At 43.7% G+C, this 15,360-nt stretch overlaps 1 protein-coding gene across 2 annotated transcripts in view; it reads right to left on the reverse strand.

Moving 5' to 3' along the window:
• The window catches only part of LOC140478725 (WW domain-containing transcription regulator protein 1-like), a 171,999-nt gene that overhangs the window by 40,662 nt on the left and 115,977 nt on the right, over positions 1 to 15,360 (reverse strand). For both annotated transcript variants that reach the window (XM_072572029.1, XM_072572030.1), the window contains exon 2: positions 1,019 to 1,143. In XM_072572029.1, coding sequence (XP_072428130.1) covers positions 1,019 to 1,143 — 125 coding nt within the window. The remainder of the gene's footprint in view (positions 1 to 1,018; positions 1,144 to 15,360) is intronic.

Genomic DNA, 15,360 nt, shown 5'->3' on the forward strand with positions numbered 1-15,360 from the left:
TTACAAGTGTTGCTGGTGCACAACAGGGTTCTCAAATTTCAATGTTGGTACAGAAACTCCTTGCTAAATCACTGGTACAAAGGAAACACTCAATGGCATTGTTATCTGGTAAAGGGTCAGGCTGGTAAACAGAGAAGAACTCAAACAACATGATCATTATCAAGCAAATACATTTGACACCCAATTGTTTTTTCAGGAAAAATCTAAACATGAAGTAAAGCACAAGAAAGCAAACAGCACCTGGCAAAAGGAGCATTGCTAAATTTCAGATGGTATTACAGAGTGAAAGTCCCATTTCACTAACATCTAGACACTCCTCCATAAGGGAACAACAACCCTAATCCAACACAACTGCAGAACTGTCAGCTAAGTTGAATAAGTAGGAATCAAGGACTTCGTTGAAAGAAAAGGAGGGAAAAAATTAACTTTATAGAACAAACAAAAGGCAACAATCACAAGTGACTGAAATACAGCCAGTCAGTAGGGATCTCTGCATTAGCAACAGTAGATTTCAAAGAGATTGATAAGCAGTTCAAATAAATACAACCTACTGACTCACAGCTGAGAGCATTTCACATTTCAGAGTTAAGGGACATGCATTGCATCCTGAGATGTGGGTCGTGTTCGATTTGATTTGATTTATGATAATCAAATGTACCTCAGTACAGTGCAAAGTTCTGTTTTGCGTGCAGTACAGGCAGATCGTAGCAAAACAAGGGCAGAGGGTGCGTAGACAGAGCGACACATCCTGTTCACCCAAGGGCAGGGATCCAGGAGCGGAAGCAAAGTGTATGTCAGCAGATAGAGGAGAATAGATCATAGAGTCAGTTCCACAGTGCACTCAATTTGCGAGGCATGCTCATTGCAGATAAAATCAGTAGATCAATATACTGGAGGTAGACGGAAAGTGGAAGATGACAGCTTACAGGTGTGTCCTCTGATTATTAATGCTGAACTTTCCCAGATCAGCATCTGAAATCTAGTAGTTATTCATTGCACTCATGAAATAGGAACTCACCAGGATTTGGATGGGTGACTGGCATGGGCCTTTGCTGCATCTGGTTAGATGTACCAGCTGTGTTCAGGTTCATCTGACTCATGGTCTTCCGTGGATCATGCCATGTTGTTATCCTGTCTACATGGCTGTGGAAAATTGATAGGAAGAAGAATTAGACTCAACACATTATTAAGACATGCAGTATGAATCCACAAAAGATACTTCACGTGCGATTATCACCATCTCACTCAACCGAGATATCAGAAGAATATTCATCGTTGGCATCACACTGGAATTTCAGGAATTATTTTCTCACACCTCATTTCCCAGCGACACACTAGACCCCAAATTTGGATGGTAAACAGAAACATCTCGAGTTGTAAATCACATCAACCTACCAAGAGACTCCCCGCTTCCTTTCCCTCCCTTTGAACCCAAACACCTCCTGAAGAAACCTTGACAACCACGAGCCAAGGCCTTGACATAAAATCTCATCTAAACAAACAGCGCCCGTGCTTACACAACACTACAGAGTCAGCATTGATTTTGGGCTCATGTTCCAGAGCGAGATTTGAACCTACAACCTATCATCTCTCAGACAGGAATACAAACCACTAAGCCACAAGAAGTAAAGGTGGGAGAATAATACAACATCCTGCCATAGCATTGGGCTAATCATCAATGTAGGATGTGGGGGTTGCTAGCTGGGCCAGTATTTATCCCCCCTACCTAGTTGCCCTTGAGAAGGTAGTGTTGAGCTGCCTTCTTGAACCACAGTAGTTCGTGTGCTGTAAGTAGACCCATAAGGCCCTAGGGGAGGGAATTCCAGGATTTTGACCCAGTGCCGGCGAAGAAATGGTGAGATATTTACAAGTCAGAGCGGTGAATGGCTTAGAGGGGGTGGTGTTCCCATGTAATGCTTGTACAAACTATGAATCTATTAAAGTTGCACTTCACAAGGTAGCACCACAAAAGGTTATAGCACAAAAGTAAGAGAAGGGGTAACACATTATTTCAAATAAAAGATTGGCCACCGGGCACAAAACAAAGGTCATGCATTAATGGATTGTCTTCTGATGGACAGGATATAATGAATGAAGTCCCAGGGAATCTGTGCTGGGGTCTCAGCTTTTTATAATTCATAGCAATAACTTAGATGAGGAGAGCAAAGGCATGGTAGCAACATTTGTGGATGATACAAAGCCAGGGAGGAAAGTCTGTTGCAAAGAAGACATAAGGAAGATGTAGACTGAGATATATGGGTTGAGTGAGTGGACAGAAATCTGGAAGATGGAGTAGAAAAATGTGAAGCTGTTCACTTTGGCAAGAAGAACTAATCAAAGGAGTATTATTCAAACAGAGAGTGACTGCAGGATTCTGAGATAGTGAGGGATCTAGGTATTCTTATGACTAAAGGTCACACAAAAAATAGCATGAGGATACAGCAAGTCATTAAGATGGCGAAAGCTATGCTTTATTATGTAAAAATAATGATGTTCAGTTTTACAGAGCACTGGTGAGTCTACATCTTGGACACCGCAATTTTGGTCAACTTATTAAGGGAAGTATACAATTGCGCTGGAGGCAGGTCAGAGGAAGTTTAATAGATTGATGCCAGGGATGAGTGGGCTATCCTAGGTTGGACAGACTGCTCTTTGCTGTCACTCCAGTCGAGAAAAGCGAGAGGTTTCTTAGAATCCCTCTAGTATGGGAGCATCCCACCCAGACTCACCCAGACTCACCCCATCACCTTCCATTTCCCATGGCTAATCAACACATTCCTAGAAACTTTAGCATGACCAATCCACCTAACCTGCACATCCTTGCACTGTGGGAGGAAACCCACACACTGAATATGCAAACTCCACTCAGGCAGTATTACCCGAGGCTAGAATTGAACCTGGGTCCTTGACATTCTGAAGGGAGCAGTGCTAATGAGCGTCACCCAATTGATCAAAGAAGGTAGACGTGGGGAGGATGCTTCATCTAGTGGGTGAGTCCAGAAATAGTACTGAGTAAAAATTTTGGGGTCACCCTATAATGACAAGAGGGAGGAGAAATGCTGTCTCTCAGAGAATATGTGCAAATTTGGAACTCCGCCTCAGAAAATGGTGGAGGCAGAGTCATTAATATGTCGAAGACAGAGGTGGATCAACTCTTGTCAGGAAAGGGAACCCACAGTTTATCAGAGATAAAAAGTCAGACAGCACCAGGTTATAGTCTAACAGGTTTATTTGGAAGCACTAGCTTTCGGAGTGTTGCTCCTTCATCAGGTTGCTGTGATGAAGAAGCAGCTTTCTGAAAGCTTGTGCTTCCAAATAAACCTATTGGACTATAACCTGGTGTGGTGTGATTTTTAATTTTGTCCACCCCAGTTCAACACCACATCACAGTTTATCAGGGGCAGATGGGGATGTGGAATTACAAAACACCAACAGGTCAGCCATGAGAGGTGGAGCAATCTCAAGAGACCCAACATCCTACTTCTGCTTATATTCTTGCTGTGTATTATTGTTTTCTTACACATCATGGCACAGTTGAAGTTTTACGATGTATGCGGCTGTGACAACTGAGAAACCACAGCTTTTAGGGCGTTATTTTTCCCCCTCTGACCCATTCCAAATGCTTTCATGTAAAGAAAACAATCTTTTGTGACTGCACTGAGTTTTGTGTCAAACACTCAGGATGCACAGCTCCCACCCAACAAAAGTTTCATGTCGTTTTTACAGCCATGTGTTGCATTGTGCAATCTGCAGAACATGTCTCAACATGCCCACTTGTTCATCTCTGAGATAAGGCCGCATACACTTGTATTCAATAAACAGAGGTACAAGTTGCCCAAAGTTACACCCAATTTCCTTCTAACTATTCAGCTCAAAATTGCTTAGAGATCTTTCCAAGTACACTGGAAACATACAATAGCTCATTGAAGATGGATTACTAGGAAAACACGTTTTACTGTTTGCTTTCTCACCTTGCACACATTTAAGGCTGAGGGCATAATCTATGTAGAGTTATGATGTGGCGGAGCCGGTGTTGGGCTGGGGTGGACAAAGTTAAAAATCACCCAACACCAGGTTATAGTCCAACAGGTTTATTTGGAAGCACTAGCTTTTGGAGCAATGCTCCTTTATCACACCTACTTGATGAAGGAACAGCGCCCTGAAAGCAAGTGCTTCCAAATAAACCTGTTGGACTATAACCTGGTGTTTTGTGATTTTTAACTATGTAGAGTGACATGGAGTTGAATTTTACCAGCACCAGGTAGCTTGAAAGTTCCTATGGACCCTCAATTGGGGTCTAAGGGCTGGTACAATGTTGGAAGGGATTCTGCTTCCGGTCATCAGGAGTTTGACCAGCTGTGGAATTCAATGGCACATTGAGGCTCCATTCTGCTAGGTTCCCACTTAAGGCACACCTCAAAGATGAATTGGATTAGTGGGTGCTGGAAGAGCACAGCAGTTCAGGCAGCATCCAACGAGCAGCGAAATCGACGTTTCGGGCAAAAGCCCTCCTGATGAAGGGCTTTTGCCCGAAACGTCGATTTCGCTGCTCGTTGGATGCTGCCTGAACTGCTGTGCTCTTCCAGCAACACTAATCCAGTATTTGCTTTCCAGCATCTGCAGTCATTGTTTTTACCTCAAAGATGAATTGTATCACTGGACACCCCTGTCTGGAGAGTTCTCCACGGAAACCCAGGCAGGTTTCAGGAATGCCTGTTCTACTGGCCAACCCCTACAACACCCCTTCCACTCACCTAAGGACATGCAAGTTCTGGGCTCCAAATCCAAGCCACCCGACGCCTGGAGGAAGAATGCCTCATCTTCCACCTTGGGACTCTCCAACCACACAGCATCAATGTCGATTTCACCAGTTTCTTCATCTCCCCTCCCCCCACCTCATCCCAGTCTCAACCTCCAACTCAACACGGCCCCCTTGAACTGTCCTACCTGTCCATCTTCCTTCCCACCTATCCACGCCACTCTCCGCTCCAACTTGTCACTATCAACCCTCACCTCCATCTACCTATCGCATTCCCAGCTACCTTCCCCCAGCCCCACCCTACTATTTATCTCTCAGTCCCCTTTCCCTCAGTACATTCCTGATGAAGGGCCTATGCCTGAAATGTCAGCTGTGCTTTTCCAGCGCCACGCTTTATGACTCTGAGCTCCAGCATCTGCAGTCCTCACTTTCTCCTATTGGCCATGGAGGACTCTCCCACCCACCCAACCCCCCCAATATCATTAGCTGGGACAAAGTGAGGACTGCAGATGCTGGAGATCAGATCTAAACGTGTGGCACTGGAAAAGCACAGCAGGTCAGGCTGCATCCGAGGAGCAAGAGATTCGATATTTCAAGCATAAGCCCTTCATTAGGGAGCCCGTCCACTGTGCCTTCACTATAAGGTGCAGCCTCAAATCATTTCATTTCAAACCAAACCCATCTCATCTTCAAATGCAACCAGAAGGTGCCCTCTTCCTCACCTTGCAGCTTCAGACCTGACTCTGATTGGACTAGTAACTCCAGACGGATGTCTTTGACTGGGGGTTAACCACTTTACTGGTCAATGCAGGTAGAATGCCACCCAGTGTACTGCCACCCTTTCACATGGCCTTGGGTCCCACCTTGCGTCCCAGCAACAACACCCCTTCCACTCCCCTAAGGACATGCAAGTTCTGGGCTCCAAATCCAAGCCACCCAACGCCTGGAGGAAGAATGCCTCATCTTCCACCTTGGGACTCTTCAACCACACAGCCTGGAGGAAGAATGCCTCATCTTTGCACAACATTTCTCTGCCTCAGAAAGTGGCTGATTTGAATGTTTCAAGAAGAAATTAGATATAGTTCTCAGGACTAAAGGGATCGAATGGGTAAGTGGAGAATGCAGGAACAAGGTACTGAGCTGGATGATCAGTCAGGATTCTAATGAAGAGTGGAACAGGCTTGAAGGGCTGAATGGACTACTCCTGTTTTATTTTCTATGTTTCTATTCAATCCAAAAAATCCAAAGCATAGAAATATTCATTCCATTCAACTGGTCCGTTCTGGTCTTACATTCCACAAGAACCTCCTCTCAGACATCTTTACTCAACCCTATTAATGATTCCTTCTATTCCTCTTTCCTTCGCTAACTCCTCCTTAAAAACATTTTTACCGTTCACATTGACTGCATCAGGTGGTAGCAAGTTCCACATTTTCGCCATGTCCGGAATTTCCTATTTATTGATATCATGTTGTACTTATGATCACTTGTTGAAGAATGTACCTCAAACAGAAATGTTTTCTCTACCTCTGCCCTATCAGATTCTTCCATCATTTTAAAGACTTTCATCAGATCATTCCCTCAGCTTTTTATTTTTCACAGAAATGTGCTCCAGTTTGTTTAGTCTTTCCTGTTATGCACAGTGTAACCCTTCAGGCTTGACACCATTCTTGAATGTTCTTTATTTCAATTGCATTGTTTTGAGCAACCTCTAGTATTTCCAAACTTTGACCTCCCCAATCAAGAATACAAGATGCCAATATAACCCGTGCCCCCTCACCTTAGCCTCCAGCCAAGGTCTAAAGTTTTGTCCACCTCAAAGATGGATTTCTTCAACCATGGTCAACAGAGGCATGGAGAGCTGACTCCAAATGAAGACTAACAAAACATCCCTTTCCTTTACGAAACTTAAATGGCAAAACTGGTTGTATATCCGATGCTGATTACATGTTAATAAAGTTACTAAACTTGACATGTGACTCCTTAGAGGTATCCTTAACAACAGATCCCAACTTAAAACAAAGTGATCCCACGCCACAGGAAGTTTTTTTTACTATAGTGCCATACAGGCATGGAGTGGGACCTTGGTACTTACTCCAACTATAATCCCTTACTCTATAAACCACCTCAGGCTCAGGTTATGATTAGCAGGATTAAGAGTTTACGTTGTGTTTTCTATAACTTCATCATGACATTAAATATTTTAAAAGCACAACGTTGTCAAGTCTGAATTCACAAGATGTGCACTTTTTAGTTTGCATTTTCTCTCAAAGGTGTCTGATAAATTTGCATGTTGGCTCAGTGGTTAGGACTGCTGCCCAGGTTCAATTCCAGCCTCTTGTGACTGTCTGTGTAGAGTTTGCACATTCTCCCTGTGTTAGTATGGGTTTCCTCCCACAGTCCAAAGATTTGCAAGGTAGGTGAATTGGCCAAGCTAAATTATCCCCAGCATACAGGGATGTGTGGATTAGCCATGGGACATGCAGGGTTATGGGGATAGGGTGGATCTGGGTGAGATGCTCTTTTTAAGGGGAGGAGTTGGTGTGGGCTGAGTGACAAGGACTCTGGTCCAACAACATGTCTTCATGTAGGGGGTAGCATTCTTGGATTATGGGAGGAAACCCACACAGACACAGGGAGAACGTGCAAACTCCACACAGCCAGTCACCCAAAACAGGAATCGAACCCTGGTCCCTAGAGCTGTGAGGCAGCAGTGCTAACCACTGAGCCACTGTGCCACCCCAGGTCTTTCCTCTATTATTTGTCATCAAGGTTTATATACAAATGAACAGCGGTGGCAATGTACTAGGTCATAAGTGCTTGCAAGATGCGGCCTGTACAAGAGTGAGTGCCTTCAGGATAAAGGCCGAGAACACCGAAGTGTACAAAGGGAAAGGATTGCAGTTTAGGTACAAAACCGAATGCTTTACAGGGAAAAATATGAAGATTGAAATGAAATTCACGACACCAATTGGATATCCTTAAGGGCAAGATTGCCTGATGAAGGGCTCATGCCCAAAACGTCGATTCTCCTGCTCCTCAGCAGGAGGATGCCTGACCTGCTGTGCTTTTCCAGCACCACACACTCAACTCTATCGCCAGCGTCTGCAGACCCTACTTTCTCCTTATCTTTGGTCACTCAAGGAATCAAGAGATGTAGGAGGTGGTTGGGAAAGTGACACTGAAGCCCAAGACCAGCTCATACTGAATGGCAGATCAGGATTGATGGGCTGAATGGCCTGTTCCTGCTCCTATTTTTATCTTCCTAAAGTCAGGCTCAATCCGGTACTGCGCGAATTGAGCTCGCATGAAACGACAGGAACTGTTGCACGCTTAAAGAATGGAAGCGTAAATATTTATAAATAAATTCCCTGCACGGTAACTTCCTCATTGGAAAAGTTTCCAATCGACAGCAGCTCAGACCGTCCAGCAGCCATAAGTATAAAGAAGCTCATCAACATTTGACCACAATTTTCGGAGCTACTGTAAACTTTTCCAAACAGCTTACACTGTTGAAAGATGAGACAGGATTTGTTGCAGCAGTGATTTGCTACTGTTTCACATTAAAGTGACACAATTAGAAAGGCCTTTAGCCTCCTATACCTTCACTGTCAGAAACAGTGACACCAGACCCCAAGTTTAGCAACACAAATGGACAGAAGATAAAGCAAGAAACACAGCTGTGAAGAATTTAGGAAGGTACATAGGAAGTGTTTCATAACTAATTATCTGCCACCTCCCTTCTAACTGTATATACAGCAATGTGCAGATAGACAAGAACACAATTTTCAGTCTTCCTGCACTGTCCTCTGTGAAGATGCTTTCCTTTCCTTTTCAGTGGAATTATTTTGTACTCTCTATTTCCTTCAGTTCACTGGATGAGGTGTTAAAATGACCTCAGCTGTATTCCTGGCTGTAAAATAAATCCCAGGGTTCTCTTTCAAACGAAAGCCGAGAGTTCAATTTTGGCCTAGCCAAGATTAATCCATCAGCCAAGATCACATTGCCATTTGTAGGTTATTGCAGTGCACACCTTGTGTGTTGTCTCTTGTTCTCTCCCTCCCTCTTACTTTCATTCCACCTGTCTTTCATACTCTCTTTCTTTAGCTTTTTTAAGTCCTTTAGAACAGAAGAATGTGAGCAATAAGAGCAACAGTAGACCATCTGACCTATCGAGCCTGCTCCACCGTTCAATATGATCATGGCTGACTTTTTTGTGGACTCAGCTCCACCTACCTGGTCTCTCACTCTAACCTTTAATTCCTTTATAGTTCAAACATCGACTAATCTTTGCCTTAAAAATATTCAACGAGGTAGCCTCAACTGCTTCCCTGGGCAGGGAATTCCACAGAATCACAACCCTTTGGGTGAAGAAGCTCCTCCTGAACTCAGTCCTAATTCTGCTCCCCTTTATTTTGAGGGTACGTCCTCTCGTTCTAATTTCACCCGCTAGTGCAGGCAACCTCCCTGCTTCTATCTTATCTATTCCCTTCGTCATTTCAGATGTTTCTATGAGATCCCTCATAATTCTTCTAAATTCCAATGAGTACAGTCCCAGTCTACTCAGCCACTCCTCATACGGCAACTTTCTCAATTCCGGAGTCAACCTAGTGAACCTCCTCTGCACTCCCTCTAGTGCCAGTCCACCCTTTCTCAAGTAAGGAGACCAAAACTGTACTCAGTACTCCAGATGTGGCCTCATCAGCACCCAATACAGCTGCAGCATAACCTCCTTATTTTTAAATTTCATTCATCTAGCAATGAAGGACAATATTCCATTTCATGCTCCCATTCTCTCTCATACTCTTGCTCTCGGTCTTCCTCACTTTTTAAAATCCTCTTTTGAGGTCCCTCTTAATCTTGTTTCTCACTCTTTCTTTCCTTCTTTCTTTTTCATTTGAAGCTAGAAGCTGGAGGCAGGTTCTGACCAACCACAACATTTAGAGTCGTAGAGTCGTACAGCATGGAAACAGACCCTTCGGCCCAACTCATCCATGCCAACCAGGTTTCCTAATCTTAGCTAGTCCCATTTGCCTGCAATTGGTTCATATCCCTCTAAACCTTTCCCGTCCATGTACCTGTTCCAACGTTGTTTTTCATTTTGTATTTGTACCAGCCTTCATCACCACCTCTGGCAGCTCGTTCCATGCACACGCCACTCTCTGTGTGAATAAGTTGCCCCTCAGGTCCCTTTGAACCCTCTCACCTATGCCCTCTAGTACTGAGCTCCTCTATCCCTTGGGAAAAGTTCTTTGCTATTCACTTTATCTACGCCCGTCATGATTTAATAAACCTCTACAAGGTCACCCCTCAGTCTCCTACAGACAAGAGAAAATGTCCCAGCCTATCCAGCCTCTCCCCGTAGTTCAAACCCTCCAGTCTCGCTAGCATCCTTTTTTGGCCGCCTTTCCAGTTTAATAAGTCTCTTCACTGAAGGCAGGACAGGCGGGTAATTAGTGAATTGTATTGTACTCCCACATCAATCACTCCAAACTCAGCACAATAGGCCCAGAGAAAGCAAGACTGTATGACAGGTACCAGTCACACTGCTTCAGTAATATATCACCACACAAGGTTAACTGAAAGAGTTACACTGTAAACAACAAATGAGGTGCTCTCACCATAGCCTGTACAACTGGTCTCAGGTGTAATGTGTGTGCTTTATGTTTGCATAGAGCACAACATAATTGCTTACCGTGTTTGGCAATTTAAGGTGTGGACACATTGCACATTCTAAAAATAAATCTCCGATAAACTGAGGCTTGGCAGGCTGACTAACAAAGTTCAGCGATGCTGGATCAGCTTCACGGAGGCTTATCTTGATGAAAAATGGGAAACATTGCTCAACTTAGGAGGGACGGCCACAGAACAACCTCTGGAGAAATTGTTGCTATGGGTTGTCGGCTGCGTAGCCATGGTTACGCAGTCGCCCTCCATGAAAAATCTTGGCAACGGGCAGCAAATTCTGTCTGAACACTGCCCTTTTGCCCTACAACAGGAGACTGAATTTAGCCCGGGGGCTGGTGAGGATGAAGGCATCTTGAGCTGAGGTGGCAGTCTCAATACTGCTGTGATACACCAGCCGAGGCCTTCCGAAACTCAGCAACTTGCCATGGCAACAGCACAGTCCTGGGTGGGATTGCCAGACTGTGCTCAGCATACACTCCACTTCCAAGGGAGAGAGCAATGGATAGCAGCAAATCACATCTGGCCATTCAGTGTGAAGGTTGTACAGGAAGTGTTAGTTTTTGGTCCTGACCTTACAGCAATAAGCAAAATGTGACATTAAATGTCAATAACAACTTGTATTTATATAGTGCCTTCAAAGCAGTAAAATACAGGACACTCCACAGGAACATTATCGCACAGAGTTTGGATGAACAAGACACATGAACAAGAACATTTGTTCAAGAAGAGTTGTTTTTAAGAAACACCCGAAAAGAGAAAGGGAATTACAGAGTTTAGGGCCTAGGCAGTGAAGGCCCAATGGTGCAGTGGTAAAAATCAGAGGTGAACAGGGGAATTTAAGGAGTACAATCATCTTGACAGGGTTGTGTTAACTGTATCATAATTGGGTATTTAATTATATTCAGATGATGGACATTATTAACTGGGGAGAATTCACATATAGATTTAACTGTGATTGCTGAGTTTACAGATACATGCTTTTATTGTGAGTTTCTGTAAATAAAACTTCAGTGTGTGTAAGATTAGTTTCCAGTTCAACCCTTCATCATATGGGCATTTTAGAATGGAATAGAGTGCACATATATAAAAGGGCATGGAGAGATTCAAAACAAGGATAAGATTGTTAAATGTTGAAAACCACAGTAGATAGAGTGAGAATCTGGTGATGGATGAATGCTATTTTTTTATTATTTAATGACTTTTTATAAAATTTAAATGAAAATCTCTGAAGTTGGCATATTGATTCCTCCGAATTTTGTCTTAGGATGCAGGATGAATCTGAACTTATGCCTTACAGTGACAAACTCATTTGAAATGGAGGTACATAACTGTTTATCTGGAGAAAGAGTTTGGATGTAAAATGTTCATTATCAGCAGAAACAATGTGAAAAAATGGAGTGAGAAAGGTTTTAAGTGAACAATTTACATTGCAAAAAAAAGCATAAAATTAACGCACTGTATATTTAGGAAACCTAAAACAAGTAAGTTCTGACTAGGAATTGAAATTTGAAATGATGACTCTTTTGTCTTCTTCCCAGATACTGAATAATTTCCTCAATGTTTCCAATTTTTTTTGGCTATTGAAAAGGATTGCTCTCACTCCTCAAATGATCTGTGTCAAACATTTATGAAAGCAGAGCCAGCTGTAGGGAGAAGGAAAGGAAATCTTCAAACAGACAACTGTGAAAAGGATCTAAGTAGGAATATTTCTTTTTTGAAAAGCAAGAATAAAGATAACAGGTCTTCCAATACTTAAACAGTTAACAAAGAAATAGAAATCTCTGGGGACTCCTGAAGAGTCACCAGATATGAAACATTAACTCTGCTTTCACCCCACAGAAGCTGCCAGACCTGCTGAGTTTCACCAGCAATTTCTGTTTTTGTTTCAGATCTCCAGCATCCACAGTTCTTTGCTTTATTTAAACAGTTAATATTACTTGGGTCAGAGTCTCTCCCTTTCCTTCAGGTTTTTGGTCAGTCAGACTTTGTACAGGTGGAAGGAAAGTGCACTTTTAAAATATGCAAATTCTGTTTGGCCTCACATCCCATGAAAGACAAGTGGTGAAGCTCAATAAACCTGATCTGTGATTTGTCTCACCCCAGTACCATCCTCTGCAACTTGGTTTGATTGATTACGGACGATCAATCACATTGCAACTGCTCCATTGATATAGAATTATACTGTACAAAAAGAAGTAGTCTGGGTGTGTACGTGAGAATGTGTGGGTGGGAGTCCACAAATGTATGTGTGTGTGAGTGCACTTTTTTTAGATTAGATTAGATTACTTACAGTGTGGAAACAGGCCATTCAGCCCAACAAGTCCACACCGACTCTCCAAAGAGCAACCCACCCAGACCCCTTCACCTAACATGACAGGCAATTTAGCATGGCCAATTCACCTAAGCTGCACATTTTTGGACTGTGGGAGGAAACCCATGCAGACACAGGGAGAATGTGCAAACTCCACACAGACAGTTGTCTGAGGCGGGAATTGAACTCAGGTTTCGGGCGCTGTGTGTGTGTTTTTTTATGTGTCTGCAAGTCTGTGTATGTATGTCCATCGATGCATCTTTTCTTGAATTTTGCTGTAATTGGGCGGCTCTTAATATATTCTTCAACTTTTTCTGACCTTCTCTCTTCCCCAAGTCCCTCCTACCCCCACAGACAAATATCTTCAGTGCACGGACTGACCACAACTCCCCATAAACACACACACACACATCAAAGGCTTCCCAGTAATAGCGAGTGGGAAGCAAAGTGACTGGGCATTGACTGCTACCCACACTGGCTGACTCATAACACTGTAAATCATACAGGCAATGACCCTGGAAACAAAGCAGCTCCAACTGTACAGAGCAGCACAATGTCAAACCTCGGACAAAATGTTTGAATGTCCAAACAGCCAGTCGAATGCGGTTTCCTGATCCACAAAGAGCATGTTGTACATGCCACCTGCTAACTGGATTAACCCTTTCCAGCCACAGTGGGGGCCTGTCAATTCTTCCATCTTGGTCCCAAATAGTAAAACTGCCCTCAGTTGCAGGAAGCTTGTCATTTATAGTCATACAGTCATAGAGATGTACAGCACGGAAACAGACCCTTCAGTCCAACTCGTCAATACTGATCAGATTTCCTAAGCTAATCTAGTCTCATTTGCCCGCACTTGGCCCATGTCTCTCTAAACCTTCCTATTCATATACCCATCCAGATGCCTTTTAAATGTTGTCATTGTACCAGCCTCCATCACTTCCTCTGGCAGCTCATTCCACACATGTACCACAGTCTGTGTGAAAAAGTTGCCCCTTAGGTCCCTTTTAAATCTTTCCCCTCTCATCCTAAACCTATGCCCCCACACCAGGGAAAAGACCTTGATTAACCAAGTAAACGGTATAGTTATAGTTGGCTGAACACCAGCAGTACCCCTGTTCACACAGCAGCCCATGAACAATGTACAAATTCTCAGGGATTTAGACAAGCAGCGTGTATCTCCACAGCATCTATCACAAAACAAACAGAAACAGCTGATGTGTGTGACACACAGTCCATCACTACCTGCATTAGAACCACAGAGTAAAGCTTCCCTACAGATCATACTCTCTGCTGCTTCCCCACGTTTCAACCTCAAGTCTGTTGAAAGTTTAATTGTGCGCAGACCGCTGAGTGCCAAGCTCCTTTATGCATCTGCCCTTCCTTACTTTACCCGAGTACATGAAGGAGAAAGGAATACTTCATACAATCAGAGAATCCCTACAGTGTGGAAGCAGGCCATTCAGCCCATCGGGTTTACACTGACCCTCCAAACAGCATCCCATCTAGACCCACCCCATCCCCGTAATCCTGCATTTCCCATGGTTAATCCATCTAGTCGACATACCTTGAACACTACGGGCAATTTAGCATGGCCAATCCACCTGTCCTGCACATCTTTGGGCTGTGGGAGGAAACTAGAGCACCCAGAGGGAACCAGGCAGACACAGGGAGAATGTGCAAACTCCACACAGGTTGTCATATTTTATTTTCTAAAAGGTGAGAAAATTCATAAAGCCAAAGTACAAAGGAATCTGGGAGTGCTAGTACAGGGTTCTCTAAAGGTTGACTTGCTGGTTGAGTCTGTGGTTAAGAAAGCAAATGTAATGTCAAATCTCAAGAGGGTTGGAACGTAAAAGCAGTGATGTGCTATTGAGACTTTATAAAGCTCTGGTTAGGCCCTATTTAGAATCCTGTGTCCAGTTTTGGGTCCAACACCTCAGGAAGGACATACTGGCACTGGAGCGTGTCCAGCGAAGATCTACACGGATGAACCCGGGAATGGTAGGCCTAATATACAATGAACAGCTGAGGATTATGGGATTGTATTCATCAGAGTTTAGAAGGTTGAGGGGAGATCTAATAGAAACTTACAAGATGATGCATGGCATGGAAAGGGTGAACACTGGGAGTTTGTTTCCATCAGGCAGTGATGCTAGGACCCATGGGCACAGCCTTAGATTTAGAGGGGGTCAATTTAAAATGGAAATGAGGAGACATTTCTTCAGCCAGAGAGTGGTGGGCCTGTGGAACTCATTGTCATGGAGCGGAGTGGAGGACGGGACGTTAAATGTCTTCAAGGCAGAGATTGATAAATTCATAATCTTGCAAGGAATTAAGAGATACAGGGAGAGTGCAGGTAAGAGGCACTGAAATGCCCATTAGCCATGATTGAATGGCAGAGTGGACTCAATGGGCCGAATGGCTTACTTCCATTCCTATGTCTTATGGTCACCTGAGGGTGGAATTGAACTGGGGTCGCTGGCACTGTGAAGCAGTGGTGCTAATCACTAAGCCACCATGGCTAGAGTGAGATGAGGCAGAATGGGATGAGGTGCATATGGCTGATGGAAACCAGCACATAACAGTTTAACCAAATGTCTTT

The sequence above is a fragment of the Chiloscyllium punctatum genome, chromosome 6 (assembly GCF_047496795.1).
Source record: "Chiloscyllium punctatum isolate Juve2018m chromosome 6, sChiPun1.3, whole genome shotgun sequence".
NCBI classification, from domain to species: Eukaryota; Metazoa; Chordata; class Chondrichthyes; order Orectolobiformes; family Hemiscylliidae; genus Chiloscyllium; species Chiloscyllium punctatum.